The sequence below is a fragment of the Palaemon carinicauda genome, chromosome 24 (assembly GCF_036898095.1).
Source record: "Palaemon carinicauda isolate YSFRI2023 chromosome 24, ASM3689809v2, whole genome shotgun sequence".
NCBI classification, from domain to species: Eukaryota; Metazoa; Arthropoda; class Malacostraca; order Decapoda; family Palaemonidae; genus Palaemon; species Palaemon carinicauda.
The window spans coordinates 75,853,824-75,876,323 of record NC_090748.1 but is presented as its reverse complement, the minus strand read 5'-3'; the positions used below and the strand labels follow the sequence as shown (position 1 = coordinate 75,876,323).

At 34.2% G+C, this 22,500-nt stretch overlaps 1 protein-coding gene across 12 annotated transcripts in view; it reads right to left on the bottom strand.

Moving 5' to 3' along the window:
* The window catches only part of DIP2 (disco-interacting protein 2), a 262,033-nt gene that overhangs the window by 81,768 nt on the left and 157,765 nt on the right, over positions 1-22,500 (bottom strand). For 4 of the 12 annotated variants that reach the window (XM_068348191.1, XM_068348184.1, XM_068348186.1 and 1 more), the window contains exons 2-4: positions 20,665-20,743; positions 15,109-15,222; positions 12,136-12,231 (exon numbers count right to left, since the gene is read on the bottom strand). In XM_068348191.1, the coding sequence (XP_068204292.1) occupies positions 12,136-12,231; positions 15,109-15,222; positions 20,665-20,689 (235 nt within the window). In that variant the 5' untranslated portion in view covers positions 20,690-20,743. Of the gene's footprint in view, positions 1-12,135; positions 12,232-15,108; positions 15,223-20,664; positions 20,744-22,500 lie in introns of those variants that run through there. The other 8 variants (XM_068348192.1, XM_068348185.1, XM_068348195.1 and 5 more) reach the window with 6 other exon arrangements.

Sequence of the window (22,500 nt, the reverse complement as noted above, 5' to 3'; positions counted from 1 at the left end):
TATGTATATATATAAATATATATATATATATGTATATATATAAATATATATATATATGTGTATATATATATAAATATATATATATATATATATATATATATATATATATAAATATAAATATATATATATATATATATAAATATATATATATATATATAAATATATATAAATATATATATATATATAAATATATATATATATAAATATATATAAATATATATATATATATAAATATATATATATATAAATATATTATATATATATATATATATATATATATATATATATATATAAATATATATATATATATATATATATATATATATATATATATATATATATATATATATATATATATATATATATATATAAATATATATATATATATATAAATATATATATATATATATGTATATATATGTATAAATACATATATATATAAATACATATATATATAAATACATAGATATATACATATATATATACATATATATATATATATATATATATATATATATATATATATATATATATATATATAGATATAAAAGATTACTAAATATGCCCATAATCAATCTCAGGTAAGAACTTTGCTACTCAATTAACATCGAGGATAATCTTTATCATTCTTCAATCACAACTAATTTATTGAGACTGGTCGGTTCTCGACTCGGTAACTCCAGCCCCTTATTCTTAGATCTGACAATATCTTGCCATGCTTATCATACTGACGCGATGCTACCATATTAATTACGATTGCAATTAGAGAGAGAGAGAGAGAGAGAGAGAGAGATAGAGAGAGAGAGAGAGAGAGAGAGAGAGAGAGAGAGAGAGAGAGAGAGAGAGAGAGGGGGGGGGCTCACTCAACTAACCACTCCCATATTCGGAGACTGGTCCTGTTCGAACAGCAAGGTAAAGTTATATGGACCCTCAAAATTATTACAATTGTCGACTCTAGATTTTATACTTTTAAAGAAAAAGTTGGAAAATAATAGAGTACAGTACAGTCAAACAAATCCAAGAAGAGAAGTTTTGTCCAAATCTTTAATATATCAAAACATGATATCACCTACAGTGTTTTTGTTTACCTGTCTGAATGAGAAATACAAGAGTTACTGGATCCATATAAGTCCATAGGTAATTTGTTAGGCTACACCGTAGAGGGTTACGGATGGTCACAAAATGAGATTGGCAGGAGGCAGAAATGTTTTTACAAGATCTTGTTACTCCATCCCTCAATGGCCACTATGATGATGCAATCATAACAAACAAGCTTATGCTTTTGATAAGGGCCAGTCTATAAAAATGCTGTGATCCGATCTCATGCAGATACCAATTAGTGGCTCTTGTGTGGGTGCAACAGGGACACTGTAGGACAATGCGAATATGGAAACACCAAAAATAAAAGATAAAGCGTAAAAGGATAAAAACATTCGTAAGGAATAACCTAACACATCGATCAATGTTTGGCTAATTTTCTTTTATATAAATAAACAAAACAAGCTAAAGCAACTGGTTGCAGGTTAACAAGGTCAATAAAGCTCTTTGTTAACAAGTACAATGCTATACAAAATTCAAGTAAGGTTCTTGAACTTCGGCACTGCCTCGGACAACGTATGTCGACCATCTGTAGTATCTTGAATAGAAATCCTTGCTTGATTTATGAACAATCGTTTTCAGAGGATTTCAAGCTGTAAGCCGTAGTAGCTGGCTTTTTTAATTCACGAGATTCTGAACCCTATTACACATTTCATCTACTCTGGATTTATACGTCTGTTTCTTTTTCAAACCTAGTTCAGTTGCATCCCGAGCCTCATCTTTTATTACAAACCACACATACGGGTACATGGCTAAAAAATCTCTCTCTCTCTCTCTCTCTCTCTCTCTCTCTCTCTCTCTCTCTCCTCTCTCTCTCTCTCTCTCTTGCTCTCTCTCTCTTGCTCTCTCTCTCTCTCACTGTAGATATTCCACCCAAACACACTCACCGACCTCACATTTTAAACCGTAACCTCAGACAATCCATATAAGACCAGGCCACAAGCCCCAACTCGTCTTAGAGGACATGCCACAATCAAGTTGTTTTTGAAGACGGTATCGGGTAAACTGCAAAGTATCTCTCTTTCTATTGTGGCTTACGTTTAGTAGAGAAAAAAAAAACCGAAAAAAAATAATTCTTACAAATCTAAATTCAAGGAAGGAACAAAATGATAATGAAACTGAATCTGGGAAAATCGAACAAAATTATTTAAATTTATTCTGTTTACTTGCAGAACAACAATTATTGCTGTCACAACACGACAGATTGCAATGCAGTGTCCCTTTTAGTATATTAGTAAAGATGAGATCAGGCAACGTTACCGAGATTTAAGTTTTCCTTTCGCAATAAACTCACCAACGATCACTGTTTACGACCAAAAGATATTTGAGAGTTGATAACGATGCATATGCAAATGAACATATCAGTACGTAGTCGTACAACTTAACTATTCAAAAAGACTTTCTCTTTTCCTATACACCTGCTCAAATCAACATCCATTTAATCGAATCAAATTTACATACTAGGACTTGCACCAAAACCTTGACGTGAGGAAGAAATTATTTTCGTCAACTTTATTGGATATAACAAAAGACGTATTTTGTATAGAACCAAAGAAATTTTGTAGGCGCATTTACTTTGTTCCTCACTATATCGACATCAGTGTCCTTCCTCAACAACGAGAATCGAAATGGAGTTTAGGTTGGATATTTTCGTAACCTTATTAGGATCTCATCTATAAAAGATCTGCAGACCTCACACAAAGTTTGTCAACACTTGTATACAAGTCCCAACCGCATAATTTTTCTTAAAAACCGGGAAATTTTAGGGTCCAAGCGTAAAGGAGTCTTTTTATGACTCCTGATAAAGAAAATTATTTTCATCGACAAACATTCTATAGGTTTTAATCTTTTCCTACCTAATTAGGAACTTATTTTCCTTGTACACATTCTTCGACTTTAAATTATTCGAATTTCCTAAGAATGTGACAGGAGTATGATGATGGCTACGGATGGGACACCTTATTTTGTTAAGAGTCAAAAACACATTCGCAAAGTGATGGCTCTGATTGGAAGTCTCTCTTGCTAGTTGCTCTATACAACATCTTACTGTCGTTACCATATAATTCTTAAATATAAATGCATTTTCCAACCCTCCCAAAAAGATAGACCGAGTTCTGCGAATCAATCCCGTATTTCTCTCAATATAGGATACCTCGTTGGTTACAATCAGAAGAGGCAGGGGCGGTTGTCCTAATAATATACACAACATTGCCAATTGTGGCATTACTGGAATAAGAAAACAGTAAGCACTTCTTTCCGTATGAAGGTTTCCAGTTGAAACTGCTTACAACCACCGACCTGCGGAATGTCTGCATAACAAGCTGGGGGCGTTGTTGCCAGTAATGATCCCTTGAGAGGTAATGACAAAACTAAATGATGAGGGCAAGGAGACATAAATACCAGTATCCGCTTGTCAGATATCGCTACACTGCTGTACACTAACTTACATAGTAAAGTTTATTTCATAGACACACTTCAATCAAATAATGAATACGTAAAACATTATGAATATGAGCCAAATTAAATCTCTCACGGTTTGATTTTCTCAAAGCACACGATAACATTTGTCATACAATGTTGTTTGTATTACCAATAATAAAAACTTCCATGCACGTACACCATACTTACGGAACCAAAGAGAAACAACAGACCAGTAAGAGCAATGCTGATCAAGATAAACACGCTACTACTGTTTACATTTACACACAATTTCCATTGAATAAGTGGAAGAATAGACTGTTATCTGATAATTCTCTCTATTTTTCTGTCTTTATAAGTTAAAGATAGTGAAAAAAGACCATGGAAACAGGGAGATAAAAACTTTTGAAATAGCCCCTAAAACATTGACCTAACAAAGTTCTGACAAAGCCTCAACCGCCGACCTGCTCTTGAAATTGCGTTCTGCCATGTCCAGTATCATTATTTTCTAAGCTACAACCCTAGTTGGAAAAGCAGGATGCTATAAGCCCAGGGGCCCCAACAGGGAAAATAGCCCAGTGAGGAAAGGAAACAAGGAAAAATAAAATATTTTAAGAACAGTAACAACACTAAAAAATATATTTTCTATATAAACTATAAAAACTTTAACAAAACAAGAGGAAGAGAAATTAGATAGAATAGTGTGCCTGAGTGTACCCTCAAGCAAGAGAAAAAAGCACCTCCATTAGAAAAAGTTACAATACAAATATTTTCGTATCATTTCGATATACTGTGGTGATGTACGCATATTTACACATTAACTGTAGTAAACTAAGGTCAGATAAAAAAAAAAAAAATTAACTAACATGTCTGAATCAATTACACATTCATATGTAAACGGAAAACTATTCACGAAAAAAAAATACTATTAATCTAAAGTGTAAAATTTCTTACCCAGGAATCGTGGTCTACCGATTTCTTTCCGGAAAACATATTCGGCAATAATCACCAACGTACAAAGCAACATAATAATGGCAGTTGCTGTGGTAACACTACCACCACCGTCATCATTATGGAGATAAAAAACAATACACAACGCGTGTTTGTATGTATATATATATATATATATATATATATACATATATATATATATATATACATATATATATATATATATATATATATATATATATATATATATATATATACATATATCATTTAACATAAATAAGCACTTGCCTCTTATCTCCCCAATATAATTAAACACGTGTCTTGGTGTGTGTATATATATATATATATATATATATATATATATATATATATATATATATATATATATATATATATATATATATATATATATATATATATCCTGGTGAGAGGGGTACCCAGAGAGGTACACTAAGAAACCACAATCACCAACAAAAACTGCCGTGAGGTGCTCAGGAAAGGAGAATGTAGGAAGAGTTGAATCTCTGTACGGCCGTATGTGCATGTGCATGTCTATCCAATTCTAAATATTAAACCGTCAATTTCAACGGGTCTCATACACTAATTAGTATATAAGAAGGAGCTTTGGTACGATCTCCGAGACATACTTAACGTCCCAAGGGCTTGGATTTGCCGTTGTTCAGCCCGTGGTAGTCTCAATCACCATCTTCCCAAGTGAAAATATGCAAAAGGAAAATGCATTGTTCTGCCTTGTATATCGCCGTCATTTAAGACGGAGTGAGAACTCAAAAAAATAGTAATCCCATATGCGTATCCATACTTGTTTCTCTTTTAGTCTTGCGCAACAACCCGACCGCAGCTGCGCCCACCTTTCTCACTGACCGCATTGGAGAGAAGTCATTTCTGTTTGCACAGTCCCTCTGGGCAAAGTTAGTTTTGTTGTTCAGACACTTATTTCGGTGCCACTTTAAACCGGAAGTTGTAATTTACCGCAATGTCCTACACACAAAATAACACAAATAAAAGATTAAAACGACGAGTTGTTGATTGCAAAACTTTTATATCTTGGCGTAAAAATATTCCAAATATAAGTATTAAAATAGGTAAAATATTGTTCTCTGTGGAAAACTGACAAGAAGTTTTTTTCAGTTTTAAATATACTTTTATATAAAAATATCCGTTATTGCACAATAAAAAGAAGGAAAGCATGAAAAAAAATATGCTTCGTTACAAAGATGATTTTGGGCGATATATTACATCATCCATCTGTCCAATTAATTTTCCTTCTAACATTTGGTTAACAGCAAACATTACTATTTACCGTAATAAAACTATCACTCAAAATATGGTAACATTAATATACATATACATACATGTATCTATCTATTGATCTGATCTATCTATATATGTGTGCCCTTTGCTCCAATTCTATTAATCGTAACACTATGTACTTTAATATACTCTTATCTAGTTATATTTACCAGCATTTGCATAGCAAAAATTGACTCGAGCAGCAAACGTACTGTTGTAAATTTTTTATGTTAGGGGCATACTACCTGCATATATCTTTACATTAATTTGTGACGGGCCGAGAGAGGGTTGTGAACTCAAAGGCAGGATGCAATCAACTGAGTACTTTATTAAGGAACACTCTCATTTATATACAAAACCTCAAGGCAACAGGAAAATACATGTTCGAGAAAGTGACAATGTTACAGAGGAAAACCAGAGACATGATTATTTAGGTTCTTTTTAGTGCGAGGGAAGAGCGCAGATACAAGCATAAAATATACAAAATAATTTATGTACGATCGTGTGACACACGGTTGGTACATGGCTCCCCCCCCCCTAAAAATGACATACTGTACATGTTGGTACAAGTTTCACTTACTTTACTTTGTTTCCATAAGGCACAGAATCAAGAAATAGAATTATTTATACATTTGCCAAGTTTTAATCTGACATCAATTAACGAATATGAAATATTATCATATGAACAATATGTACACAGTATTCTTGATAAATCAGAAGTGCGTTAAGCAACAACAATATCTAAATTGTTTTCAGGATAACTATACAAGCAATAACACCAATAATAACTACAGCCATAATAATAATGAAACCATTCTTCTAAAGTGAAACTTTAGTTACTCCTCAAGGATCGTATTTTGTAGGCATAGTTTCACTACGAAACTTTTAACATGTATTTGCAACTGAAAGCAACATAATATATAAACGCATATATTTATATTCCTTTAAAAATATGATAATGAAGCATTAGCATTATTTTATCAGTATCACTGAAAATACCTGAAAGCTTAGAAAAATCATCATAATCTATAAATTCTATTTGAAAATTTAGACGAGAAAAAAAAATGTTTTACAATATTCTTTATATATAAATTGGACACATGAAAATCATTCTCCATCTCACAGCCTTTCCGGCAAAGAATAATTAAAATTCCCTCCAGATATACTTCGTATACACGACAAAAAGGGAGAAAACGGCAGCAACCCAGTTCCTTGTATGGAGAACATCTTCAAAGACTGAGCCTCGGTGTCAACAAACCTCGTCTCCTTCATTTACATTCTTCCCTGGATGGGTGACTCGGCTGATAAAACCCATATTTAGTACAAGATAAAAAAGAACACATAATAGCAGCTATAAAATAAACATGCGAAGGCATCACCAGTAGTCGATAAAAAAAAAATTCAAAGTAAACATCAATTTCTCGACGAAAAACATGGCAAGTCAGTTCATTCCAGCGGTCCATTGCTAGCTTTATGAAGTGAACGCCCCTAAAGTAAAGTATAGCTGATCCAACCTATTAAGTTTGCCCAGGTAACCTTCAACATGTTGGTTTATCATTGCCAGCGCTGCCTACGTATAGAGAACTGGTCTTGCAACATTAATCAACACCAATGCTTTTTATGGTGATCTATTCCAAAATATAATATATAACGACTATAAAATTCTAAGGACAGGACGGCAATAAAAATGACTTCAATTTCAAGAGGTCGTCCGCCTCTTAAGAAGGACCATCATAGAGAGAGAGAGAGAGAGAGAGAGAGAGAGAGAGAGAGAGAGAGAGAGAGAGAGAGAGAGAGAGAGAGAGAGAGAGTATACACAGTTTAGCCAAGTTGGGATACCTTCTCATTCGTAATAACTAGCAGATCTATCTTTACATCTGAACTGAATCTCCATCAAGAAAACGCCTATCTAGTTCGTTAACACCTACAGCAAAAAAAAATGAACTGAGAATCAAATCCTATTCAACTCAACTTGATGAAGTACACTACATACAAACGACCCGCCATCATGGAAAGAAGGGAAAGAAAATGAGAGTCACAGCGTATTATTACTATCATCATTACACGTCAGGCTGCACCCTAATTTTAAAAACAAAATGCTACTCCGTATTTAGTTCTAGTAATGACAGAAGACCTATAAAGAGCAAGCTATTAAACTAGAAATAAAATTATATCAATAGTAATATGAACATCACTGCACACACAGATGGTCATAAAAAAAATATGCTTAAATAGGAGAATAAAAAACAAGGAAAATACATACTCTTGAAAAACCACCAAGGATCCTTAGCCCTAAGTCTGCCCAACATACTATTTAAAAAATAAAGAAGAACAAATTAAGCAGCAAAAGTTTATACCACAACATAGAAGTAAATGGTGTACAGGAAATGGCACTATCCAAGACGAGATAATCGGCTTGATTTCGAATAGTCCTTCTCCTGGAAGAGATGTTTACCACAGCTAAAGAGCCTATTTTTCTATCCTTACCATGTGGGCAAACAGTTACAGTTGGTACCTATTTGGGTGTAGTGTAGTATGCTTAGTGTCAACAATGCAAGACTATCCAGTCTAAATGCAGGGAAAGAAGAGTAACATATGTAATACTTGTGAGATTCCTACAGCTCTTTCGCATAAGTGAAAACAGAACAATGTTCTGTAAGTGCAAAAAACATGAATCTTATATAGCTCAGTCCCCCATGGAAGGAGCCAATGTGAAAAACATCTACTTTTTCCTCATACTTGAATTCATGTATAAGGAAGGCTTTCTACTTTACATTTGATAACTAGTCTTTTCGCACTCTGAATTGAAACTAATCTAAATGGCCACGAATTCGAATAGATGAGCGTTTGCTTAGATATTTCGAGGATCAAATTGCTACAGTCGAGAAAAATGCGAGTATTGTGAGATGCGTTTCTAAAGTCTGATGCGTTATTTCAATACATTTCAATGATATTTATTCAATCTGAAATACCGGTAGCTTCCACAACATCAAAGAAATTAAAGTAGATCGTTAAAATTAAACACGTTGTAATTGTGATTGCAAAGGTTATATAATTTATATCAATGTCTACCGAATGAAAAGACCCACCACAAATACATAATCGAAACTATTAAATCCAGTATGAAAACCTTCACTATATTCACTGTAAGAATGAGCACCCTAAAACAATCAGAACAAAGGCAAAACTTAACTGAAGACATACAACCAATTCATCAGGATGCACAGATGTGTATATTCATTTAGCTGAAAAAATCAATATATATATATATATATATATATATATATATATATATATATATATATATATATATATATATATATTTATATTTATACGTATGTATGAATAATGTGTGTGAATACACCGGAACATAACTGTATATCCCATTCAATACTGAATAAAAATTCCAAACTCTTACAGACACCGCTTGAGCACGCATTGTCGTCTAACATGAACTACGCACCCCTTATGCATGCTGATACATCTAATAAACAATATGAATTGCAAGTCATCGCCTATGACAAACCCGTATCCACCTACTGAGCTCAAAGCTAATCTATGCACGCATGCAATCTCTTTTCGCGACCATTACAACCCCCGCGACTCCGGTCATGCATAAAAACGTGTCCTATTTAGTGCCATTAAAAGCAAATTGTGTCAGCGGACAAGGGGCCCATCTGCAAGTTATTCGAACAATAACCCCCTCTTTAGCAGCATCTGCATTGTTCCAGGGGAGATTCATGCTCGAGATGGAGGTACATAACGAAGGGCGGGGTAAAACATGTTACAAACCTTGAAAACAACTATGAGAGCCGCCCAATGCCCAATAGGACGTATAAACTCTCTCTCTCTCTCTCTCTCTCTCTCTCTCTCTCTCTCTCTCTCTCTCTCTCTCTCTCTCTCTCTCTCTCTCTCTCTCTCTCTCTCTCATATTGGTTGAAAATATCGAAAATATCAATACGTATAGAGATTTAACGCCGAAGCTACAATGCTAATGAATTAAGCCAACATGACTATTTGCACTGTAACCTGGGTAAGGCGGGGTGAAACGGGTGGTTTCCATATCCCCCAAGGAAGAGGCGTAGGCGTTTTAACAGTTTTATCCCTTAAAAACATAACAATGAAAGGTTACAACAAGCGCGAGTTCATGTTCCAAAAGCTTATGAAAGAGATACATTTGAAAAATCTTGAAAAACAAAGGAAATATAATGTTCAGTTACATTTTTCCTTGAACAGCTTACAAAGACTCTCTACATTCAGTGGAATGTAATTTACTTTTTATTTCATCTTAATTACGAACTAAAAAATCCAATCTCTCAAAAAAGAACTGTAACTTTATACAGGTTGAAGCTTTATTAACAGCCCAAAAAAGGGACTAATATTTAGATATCTAGTCTTTGAAATATCACTTCATAACTTTGGCTCACTAAAAGGCTTGTTAATAAATGTAATTATACCAATAATACTAAATTATTACAATGCCTGACATGCATAGGTAGCTCAAAATGTACATTTTTTTTTGGCTTTTGGTTATTAAATCAAAATATTTATTCCTATTAAAGTTACCTCCTAACGCATCATGATACGAAAATCAATGTTTATTAATATTTCACTTCTGTATCACACTAAACAAAACTTGAAACTACAGTACCAAAAACTTGCTAAAATATAAATCACAAGACTTGAGAGTTTCTCTTTTGAAAGGGTCATTATGGAAATTCAAAAATATCCCTTTGAAACTTTAAAAATTATTGCAGAATCTTCAATCGTTTAACTAAAACTAAATGGTAAAATCATAATAATACCAACAACATTACTAAAGCTTAGTATTTAAGGTTTTTGTTTACACATAGGCAACCTTTGTTTAAAGAAATTTAAACTGGCCCAATTTTTAAATAAAACCAATTTATGAAATATAAGAAACAAAGTAACTTAAACAGAAATACAATAGTGGTTTCAAATTACAACTCAGTATCATAAAAATAAATAAGTTTTCAATATCATATAAGCTTTTACAAAAGAAAGCATCAAAGTATTTTAGTCTAGTATCCCTTCAAAACCCAAGTTTTCTTTTACTACCTAAAAAGAAAACGTTAACGTCGAATGATAGCTGACTATAATAAATTAAAACGGCCCGAACATCTGACGCTATACAGTCTTAAGAATGTAGATTTTGACGATATCAACCGCTATCTAATATTCATCGATAAAACTAAATGAAATTAAGTTTGATTTAAAATGAAACGACAAAGTACATACGACCAACATAAATAATGGAACATTTATTTTATAACTAATTCATTCTTTCAAATAATCAATCGAATGCCACCTTTATAGCTAGAAGTTTACAATATTTTAAACGTGATATGTAAGTATAAAATAACATAGTCTAAAAACTGCATACTTCTTCTTATGTAGATTGGGAAGAAATTAAGAAAAAATTGGACAATGTTTCATTCTAATACTACTTTACTTTATTCCGACATCGACTCTCACAGAAGTCACAAATGGTATCTGACTGAAGCAGCCTTAAAGAAATTAACTGAATTGTTGTGACAAGGACTCAAAAGTTTAGGTTTCATCAAAATACTCTGGATACTTTTCGCTCGTTGGTTAGTGATTAAGTCATGGACAACACATTCCGTACAAGAAGAAGAAACTTGAAAATGTTGATGTTTTTCATCATCATTCTTTGTCCAAACTATTTTCTTTTCTATGAAATACCGAAATTATTATTTCATCCAAAATTTCAGTTTGGAAACTGAAATCAAAAGTATCTTAAATTCTCTACATAAAAAAAGAGCAATGAAAAAGTTTCCAAACCTTCAATATAATCTTTAAAAAAAAAGAGCATTTACTTAACTTATAGAAAAAGACACTGACTCACCTGCAATTAACTGACGTTCATAAGTGAGGAAAAAACAAATATATTCACGTGTTATTTCACAATCAACTGAATTAGTAGTACAGATAAAACATCAGTATATGACAGAGAGAGAGAGAGAGAGAGAGAGAGAGAGAGAGAGAGAGGAGAGGAGAGAGAGAGAGAGAGAGAGAGAGATTCCCATCTTCAAGTAAAAGCAACGAAAGACAAGAAAGGCATTAAAACATGTAAGAGATTCCGACCACATCTGGTCTCTATTCAATCGAGTTAAGGACATCATCATCATGAGAGGCACGACAACGACGGAAGCAGTAAGAAACGCACGGCACTAACGCCGGGGACAAAGAGGAATGAGAATAAGACATGAAGCGAGAACAGATGAATAACAGCAACCGAAACTTAGAGACTGGTTAATATGTTAAAAGAAAAAACAAAACTGGTGGTTACTGAAGTGGTCTGTGAGTGTGACTTACCTGAGTGGTACCTGGACTCATTTCGGGTGAGACGTCGTTGGGCTCTGCGTCGGGATCGAGTGGAAGGGGAAGCGGCCCCCCCTGCCTGAGGTGCACCTGTGAGCAAGCAACCAACCCCCAAATAAACAACACACACTTTTAACTACAGTACATTACAACTGAAGGCGTGCAATCGGAGGAAATAAACGGGGGGCCTCAAGAAATGGGAGGGGAGGGGGCAAAGGCTGGCAAGGCCGTACCGGACTTTTAAATGAGGGAAGCCACATGGGTATGCATCATCCCTCTGCCTATAATACTGTTTAAATAAGTTTTAGGGAACAAACAACAACAATACATCAATACCAACAACACCAATGGGCAAGAAGGGGAGGTTGAGTGAGGGAGGGGAAGGATTGGGATTATTACAAGATTGCCTATTGTTGAATAAGCGTTGAGTCACAGGGATTGTAGGGGAGGTAAGCGGATGGGGGGGGGGGGTGAACAAGGTTGGATGCCATACTCAACCAATCACCTCTAAGAGAAGATTTAAGAGATAATACGCAGGAAATCAGCATGGTAAGACAAAGCATAGAGGTGCAATATACAGCTTAAAATGAGCAAGAAGCTTAAGAAGATTCAATGTAACACCATGTAATGAAATTATCAAAACAAAATGAAATCCTTTTACTTTAATGAGTAAAATTAAAAAACTAAACTCAAGTCATAATAATATACTGTAATTATCTTAATTAAGGCATCTTGAGTAATTGAAAATATGGTAAACCCAGAGGCCAATACCCTATTATACCAAGCAATCAGCGTTATTTACAAACATTAAAACTTCAAGAGTGGCTAAGGCTCGTTTTTCTCAAACACATCTTTATAGCATGATGTTACATCGCTAACAAACTACTTATCATTCATTTGGTCTAATTTGAGAGAGAGAGAGAGAGAGAGAGAGAGAGAGAGAGAGAGAGAGAGAGAGAGAGAGAGAGAGAGAGAGAGAGAGAGAGTCTAAGATGAAATCATAAAATACAAGAAACGACCATAGATAATAAATTGATTGACGTGCAAATTTGCTATTACAGATTGTGAGTAATAAATACAAGTTTACGACTCACGTTTTTTTTAAGAGGGTAAAATTTAGACAGAAATTAAGCAGATGAATTAAATAAGCAAATCCAAAAAAAAAAATAAATGTTAATGTAAACATATCTAGGAAAAGGGGGGAAAATATTAATCGAAATGGCAGTAGAAAATTATGAAAAAAAATGAGGTTAGAAATAAAAAAAAAAATGTAGTCTAGATATTGTCAAACTCCATTCAAACCAAGATTAATAACATCCAAAATGTCTAATATAATAAAAAATATCAGAAGTATTAACTTAGCAAAGTATAATATTTTCAAGTAATTACTGAAAAAAAAGGGTTTGCATAAAAGACTGAACTGGAGGATAAGTAGACTGCATGCACTGGGCGAGATATAAAAATAAGCAAAAATAAATGGAAAGGAGTTAAATGAGTTGGCGATGGCATCACACTTACAAACGAAAAAAATAACTTAAATCTAAAAATAATATCTATAAATTAATATTAAAAACCCCATAAAACAAATAAATCGCCTAAAAGTGCCACCAATAAACACAGTACAGTACATAAAGAAAAGAACGGTCGGGGGAAAGATAATCTGAAAAATATATGTAAAATTAAAATCTGGAATTTGGGATTGATAAAAGGATCGATGCGATAAGGAAAAGATTTGAGTGATGATGATGATGATAGTGATGAGTGATGAGTGATGAGGGATGATGGTGATGATGATGCCTGTAAACGAGTTCAGTCAGCTTGGCCAGCCAACCTCCCGGGACGAACAGCGACAACAGCTGCACACAGCTGTTCCGATTTTACGATGCATCTTCAGGATATGGTTATTATGAAACAAAGGACTGAGAGAGAGAGAGAGAGAGAGAGAGAGAGAGAGGAGAGAGAGAGAGAGAGAGGAGAGGAGAGAGAGAGAGAGAATGGTACTTTGGACATGATATCATTTACCACCACCGGTGAAAGCGCAAGTAAGCAAGCGGTGACTTAAGATGAAAGTGTGTTGATCATTTACACACAATGAATACGGACGCACACTTACACAACAGGCAAGGTGTACATTAGCAGCGAGTTCAAAATCAGGTAATTGCATGCTCGTTGACATAATAGAAATATGACGACAACCACGAATCTAATTATATGGGTCCTATAAAGTTGTTGTTTTTTTTCTTTTTTTATTAAAAAACTAACGAGATGGCTTTATGAATTGGCGCCTGAAACTCATGACCAACGTTTTTAATAACACGAGTATGAAGAGCCTCAATTACTGGTGATTCTTTTAATTAGAAAAGACAAACATCACAACTATGATCGGACATTAATTAATTTGAGAACTTAAAATTCATAAGAAAAAAAACATGAGGTCATTTATCAACGTCAAAGAGGAAATGAACTAGTACAATAATGTCTTTAATGATTTCAAAGTAACAGCAATTTGTCTTAAATGCAAAAATACATGAAAATGAACAAGAAAATTTAATAAATAGAAAATGTAATGAAAAAAAAAAACAATCATCTAGGTGATCTTACTCATAAAAAAAGGCAAAGCCATCTTGGCGACGAAGGGAGCCCGTGAAACTAACACATAGAATGAGGTTCGATGGTCATCTTCAATTAGGATACAACATCCAATTCCACTTTTACATCCATGTTATCTAAGTAGATTTCTATGGGATTCATAATAGGACGAGATGGGTCAACTGCAGGCACAGGAATAACAGAATGAAGAGGACCCTGGGGTACCCATACTCTTCTAAGACGAAGTAAATAATTGCTCAAGCAAGAAGTGATAATGCAGGTGAAAGGGGAGGAATTAGAGGAGGAGGGGGAGGAGGGGGGAGGAGGAGGGGGAGGAGGGGTAGGAGGAGTAGTGGGAGTAGGGAGTGTGTGGTGTACCTGACAAGTATCGCCTTTCGTGAGTGGTGACGCTGCGGTGTTCACTGCGTCGACAGCGACTGCTGGCACCTCCGCTCTGCTGATGGGCATGCAGTGCTGCATGGTGGGAGGCTGCTGCAGCACATGCAGGAAGAGGCGTTAGTCTTGGCCAAACACACACACACACACACACAAAATCAAACACACCGACAGCTTGGGACATTCAGCTTATCTCTTGATATAAACACATCCGTCACATGAAATGTTTCATTTCTGCCCATTGCGGGATACACTTCTTGGGGAGTGCTGGTTTATATTTGACTTATGGAATAATCAAATAATTTACCACCAATTATCAAAATTAATTTTTATCGTGGATTAATTAGAATTAAACGGTAATATGGAAAGACTCATACCTGTTGTGCAATTTAGGATTTAGAACTTTCACTGCAAACAGGAGTCACATCTTAAACGTGTGCAAGACACTAAATGTTCAAGTCATACCATTCAAATTAACATGAAAACTATTAGTGTCCGACAAACTTTTCAAGTACAGGAAATCTTGTTTATCGAAAAAGTTACAAATCGTAAAGAGGAAGGATGACGAACTTCAGGCTTTTCATTTCACCCATTATTAGAGAATAATTCACGAAAAGCGGTAATTGATCAAGTAAGGAAGCATAACAGGTTAAAATGGTACTAAACTTTCTTAAAAAAATTAACATACTAAGTAACTTGGTGTTGTATATCACATGTTACGTGTTTATCTTGAAAGAGAAAAGCTGAAAATGTCCCAAATGTTAACCACTCCAAAGAACGAAACTTGTTGTAAAGGAACAGTAATAATATCAAATTTAGTGCGGCTAAATCCCCAATTATCAAAGTAGTTAATGAAATATATTTTGACTGTTAAATAGAAAAAAAAAAAATATAAAGTACATGAAAAGCGCTACAGTACAGTATGCACTGTTCACCGTAGTAGTCTTCAGCATAGACAATATGTTGATAGTATGACGATTTTTTAACTGACAGTAATATAAATGCAATTAGTAATTAACATTGCTACCACAATGACTAATCAACATTAAAAATCTGGCAATTATGAATGTATATTATGCACAGCATATACTGTCTACAATATTACATCAATATCATTATTCAACAAGTTTCGCCGAAGAAAGAAGAGAATTATGAGACAAGTCACACTCGAAAGTGCACAAGAAATCCACTGCCAGTTCAAACTCGAAGATATTTAATAGTTAGTGGGTCTCAAGAACGTATGCTGAAAGATGAAGGCACGGCGGACGTCATCAGTGTCTTAAATCAAGCAATGCAGATGGCTAAACAATGTATATACATAGAATTTACTCAAAATTAGCTATTAAACATACATATAAAGATAACTCTCAATCTTCTGTATAGTGCCAAAGCATCTGTTACAAGTTTGTCAAAAATATATATTAAATCGTCACATAAAATACACAAGTTCATACATAGATACATCGTTCACTCACTCCCCGCACAGTCACACATTTATATACACATAATGTATCAGTGAAAAGCACTCAAACAGAAGTGTGTAACCTCACACCTTAGAAGCAGGACATTATTATACAAGATTAATAAGGTTAAAAAAATCTTCATTAGTAATGGAAACAAGCCATTTCATTAGTGAGCATTTGGAAAGCTAAAGCCTCATTTCCCAGTAACGACGCGAAAGGATGGGAAGAACTGCAGGAGGTGAAGGAGGCTGGAGGAACAGTGAATGGGTGACGGGGTAGGGTAGGGGGGGCGGGAGGTCAGTAGTGGCTGTAGAGTCTCCTTGCAACGTTTCCAAGAGGGAGCAGTAACAGGTCAGGCCATCCAAATGCTGCCACTTAGAAAAGGGGGGAAGGGGAAAATTCACAAAGAATGGAAGGCTGGAAGTGAGAGAATTTTAATTGGCACTGTCTTACGGGGTTTCATTATCAATAATGTTTGAAAGTAAAACCTAAAATTACACTTAAATACTAATAATAACATAACATATACCTTACTATTACTAAAGCAATATCCTAAGAACAAAATTTATTAGTCTCAAATGGCCTTTGTACACTATAAAAATTTGTTTATTATACATTATCTCTAGATTTTACTTTCTGCCACTAAATATTTCAGTATACCTAAGCACAAAATTAATAATATTCATATGTATATACCAACACGTATAAATTGCACACACACATTACTCTTATTCAACATGTTTATTTCATAATAGGAAAACATTATTCAGTTTCAAAATTTCATTACCTAAGATTTGAGATTCACTGAATAGCACGATTGCGCAAATAGTCCAAATGAAGTACCTATTAACATTGAAAGAAGAATAGTTTGTTTACATTACACTGTTAACCTTTCTACGTTACTTGCAAAGAAATAATGAGTCACAATCAAGTCTAAAGAGTCATGACTTCATTAATGCATTCAGGCAACTAAATGAACCAGAATGCGTCAAATTTCGTGTTTAATAAGAAAACGTAGAAAACAATAATCAGTTTTATTTGAATGACCAATTATTCAGGCCCCAATGACGATTACCGTCAATTGTGATAAACATTTAAGCTTTAAAAATATAAAAACTTACAGACAGTTGTCTTTTTAATAAATAAAATCACTGATTACTTTTAAATAGCAACTGAACAATGACCAGGGGACCAAAGAAAGAGTAATCACAATAAAGTAATAAAAACTTATGTATACCTGCGTACTATAATGCACTGGTTAACTTTTATCCATTTTTCTGGGGCCATCAAACCTTGAAATATGTGACGCTGCCACATTGTTGGTTACTGCTGATGGCAAATTAATTAATGAGTATGTGGATTATTCTCAGAACCTAGAAATCAGGTGCCTAAACCGTATACTTGAAGAGTAATTGCATACTTAACCCTCCAGAATATATTTATTTACAATAGTTTTATAAGCTATTATACAAGCACAATAGGATTCCTTCTTGATCAGTAGGGTTGCTAGTGAACGATAATGAAATATCCAGCCACGCAGAATTGGAATATACAGTTGTATTTAGCCTGTAGGAACTAATAGCATGTCCTGTACCATCAAAGACGAATATGTGCATTTCCATGACGGTTAATTTTCCATGGCGAGAAAAACTCGCAATACAAAATTGCAGCCAACTTCGATTAAGTTTTCCACAGGTTACCTTTTGTTGTATGACTTAGTGTACATTCTACAACCGGTTTGTCACCATGCAAGGGTTCAGAGGTGGATGGAATTCCTTCAGTTTTGCTTTGTTAAGGAACCTGTTCAGATAGATTAATTGTCACTTTTTGCTATATCAAAATGAAACAGATGAAAGTAGCTGTTATTAACAAGATTACCAAGGGTATCTATTTACTATCAATGCTCTTTGTCTGTCTGTCTCGACTCTCAAGTTAGCTTTTGTCTTTGGCGTCTATGTAATTTCAGAAAATATTTCGCTGAACTCTAAAATCGTGTCTTGTTTCTTCTTTCCGATGGAATTTTAACAGCTGTCAGGGCACGTAATCGGACTTCTACCTTGTAAGAATCATCCATTCTCCGATTACTTATTCGATTATTGTTTCTTTATACAGAAAACCGTTGAATCTTTTTACCGGTTTTCCTTTTCCCCTACTTTACTGGCTCTGCATCCTTCACGAGACAAATATTGATTTCTTTTAGCCAGTGCTAGATAAGGCAATTGTATTTCCCTTCTTACTGACATCCTTTGTTACGAGATTTCATTAACTGCAAAGTCAACTTATCTTCATTAATTCCTCATTCTGGATTGCTAACAGATGACCACATTCTGAACCGAACATTTTTTTAACCTACCTAAAATTCAAGAGATCGTCTTTTATAATCACCATGGAATCTCAGAAGTTTCTAAAAGTTCTTCGCACAGAATCTCTGGAATGAAAATCTATTCCGGGTGCCAACACAATAGGTTCCAGGAATAACTGCGGGCACAAAAAATACTAACGCAATCATTACAAGTTCCAATAGAACGAATTTAGACTTCGTGGAGAGAGAGAGAGAGAGAGAGAGAGAGAGAGAGAGAGAGAGAGAGAGAGAGAGAGAGAGAGAGAGAGAGAGAGAGAGAGAGAATTTTGTGCAAGATCAAATTGAAATACCTCAAAATAACACTTAAGACGATCCGTACAAACATAATCCACTCGTCCTGCCAATGCGACTCTGCCCTTTAGTAAAAGGGAGCTACTACCAGTTCAATCCACTCTGCCTCATCCAAGATGAAAGAAGGCCAGAGGTTTGCGTGATGATGTCATATGTCAAAACAACAGTGAAAGACTCATAGATATTAACCTACAAGCTCTTAGAACATTAAGTAGACGTGGGGCAATAACAAATACTTTTGAATGTTTTTTTTTTTATTTTAGATAATCTTCCCCTAGTTCACCTCCACGCTATTGAACATTAAGGACAACGTATATTGTAGACTTTTATGGATTGATACTTTAATTAACCCATGGGATAAAAAAGAGTGATATTGTATGCATATATACGTGCTGTAATGTATACTTTGAATATAGGGGAAAATATATTTCATTATATGAATCTAAATTTAATTCATAACATATTCAAACCTTTTATTCAAGTTTTTCTTATATTATAAAAATTTAATGGAAATTAAATTATACATAAATACGATATTTTTCAGCGTAGATGATACCAGACACATTTGATTCCTCAAAATTACAAAACCACCTAATATCATCTTTACGCCGTTACACTGAAATATTTAGTCAAATTCACCCTTGACAAAGATGCAACACTCTTATCATCACTACATTTGCTTTGTAAAGCGCAGCTTCATAGTTACGGGTTACATACTGACTACTCTTATATCTACTCCGTGAAGCTTACTAGCGGCACTCTATGCTTTAGATTTATATACATTAGAAAATGTGTGTGGGCGCTGACAACGTGTTGAAAAGAGGTCATCTTTAATCAGTGCATGAACACAACTGCTAGTTTCCATAGTAACACGATCACAGGTTGAAATGCTACGACTCCCAGTTCTCTTGAGCTAGTAAAGTGGGTCAGATTTTAATTTGATATACAAATGGAACAGGACTAACTTTGAGGAAATTTATGAAACTTGTTTTACCCAACAATTTACATCATTTAATTTTAAAATAATTTCATACTACAGTATATTGTATTGAAATTTTATCTCTTAATTTGAAAAGTTTCTTCAAAACGTAAAATAATGTTTTACCCAACAATTTACATCATTTAATTTTAAACTAATTTCATACTATATTGTATAGAAATTTTATCTCTTAATTTGAGAAGTCTCTTCAAAACGTAAAATAACCAACTGGAGCAAAGGAAAATGCAAAAACTAATTCAAAATCTTTATCGCACAAGAGATCATTTTAAAACCCAGTAAAAAAGCAATGACGAATGCTTAGCAATCTCTGATACTTATTAGTAAGTGTTACTGGATGATGAGTGAATGTCAAAAAAACCTCCTGACCTCATTCCTGAGGAAAATGGGTCAGATAAAAGCGAGAGGTTGGATTTTTTCCTCACCTTGACTTGGATCTCGGGGGGACATAGGGCTGGAGAAGTCGCGCTTTCTTTTTCTCGTATCCTTTCTGCGTGATGTCACCTGAAAAGAAAGATCAAAATTATTTCTTTTTCTTTTAAAATCCTGCGTAAACATTTCGTATTCCATTATGATGGGAATTCTGATTGTCGTGTTTAAAAATACAAAAAGATATAAATTATTTCTACAGATTTTTTTTTCATCGAACATTGGTGAGGCGGCCATGAATCACACACACACACACACACACACACACACACACACACACACACACACACACACACACACACACACACCACCACCACGATACTAGGATATCCACACCAGCTGCTTATCCAAACCACCATCAGTTTCTGTTCAGTGCAAGTCTATCAACTCTGATGCATTTTCAAAAGGCGGATGAAATGAGTTATCTTCTATCCTTGCAATATTGGTTGCAAGAAGTAGGACAAGCTTTTTTCATCTCCACTGTAGATGTAAAAGAATCAGATGGGGGGGGGGGGGGGAGGGAAGAAGTTATCCTGTTCTACAATTTCTACTTAATTCATATCTTAATAAAAGCATTTTGTTTTCAAAATCATCATCAATAGATAGATATACATATCAGGAATCATGGTCATGCAATATAACTGCTAATGAAGTCGACTTGAAATGGGCGAGTACATATATATTATGATAGAGTGAAGCAGCAAGAAAAAACGCGAGAAACAAGTCAACATTGATAACAGGTATAACGAATAGATCCTCCTACGCAAAATTTTGATCAAATACGTAAGATAACTATCTATAGAAAAGATAAAAAACACGAAATAATTATAAACCAATCAAGAGCTGCTAAGAAAACTATGACTTTGAATAAGTAACTTAAATGTCAGAAAGTAAATAAAGGTAAGATTATACAATGATGTTCCTTAGGTTCAACCTCTGAATAGCTAAGTATAATCTTTGTCAGCCAGTAACAAAAGAAATATAAACCATTCAGGAGAAAAGAAATATTTGTAATTCATAGGCTCTACTCTGTGATACGAGGATGAATTAATGCCTTTTAAACAAATCTTGTGAAAGGGGCATTATCTCCTTTAACATAATACATCACACGCTTCATCTCCCTATATGGAGACAACCTAATTCTGCCTTTCGTTGGGTAATGACTTTTCCTCTTGTCAATAAGCCTAACCTTTTTCCATTCGCTAAAACTATCTGATAATAAAAGGTTTCCTCGGATATATCACTATACAGTATACACATATATCCATCAGAACACAACAATCAAAGGGATTTTTTTTTCGCATCAGCCAAAGCACACAAGTAAAAAAATATTGATGCAAACTGTTCTTTGAACTGCTAATTAAAATGACCTCCCAGTGGACAGAGGCGAATCTGAACCAATAGCCATAACACGATTCGCAAATCACCATCTCTTTGTCCTCTGGAAATAGGCCAACATGACGTCACAGACATTTTAATTAACAGGAAAAAAACATATTCTTCTTTCATGTGATTAACCTCTGATCTCTGACGCAAGTGCGTCGTTATAGCAGCAGTGTTATTAATTTTCTATTCCCACTTCAAAAAAAAACAGTCATTTTCATTTATAATTTTCAGTTACACTTGAACAAAGACAGACGCCAAAACTAAATTCATGCAAATTATACTATAAATAAATGTCAAAAACCAAAATAAACACACATGAATAAGACATGGGGAATACAATCAACCTAAGAATTCTAAATTGCATGCCATATATAAGTGTGAATTTCAGACATACAGTACAAGCTGAAATGTAGCAGACAAAATTACAATAAAACTAACACATTGAA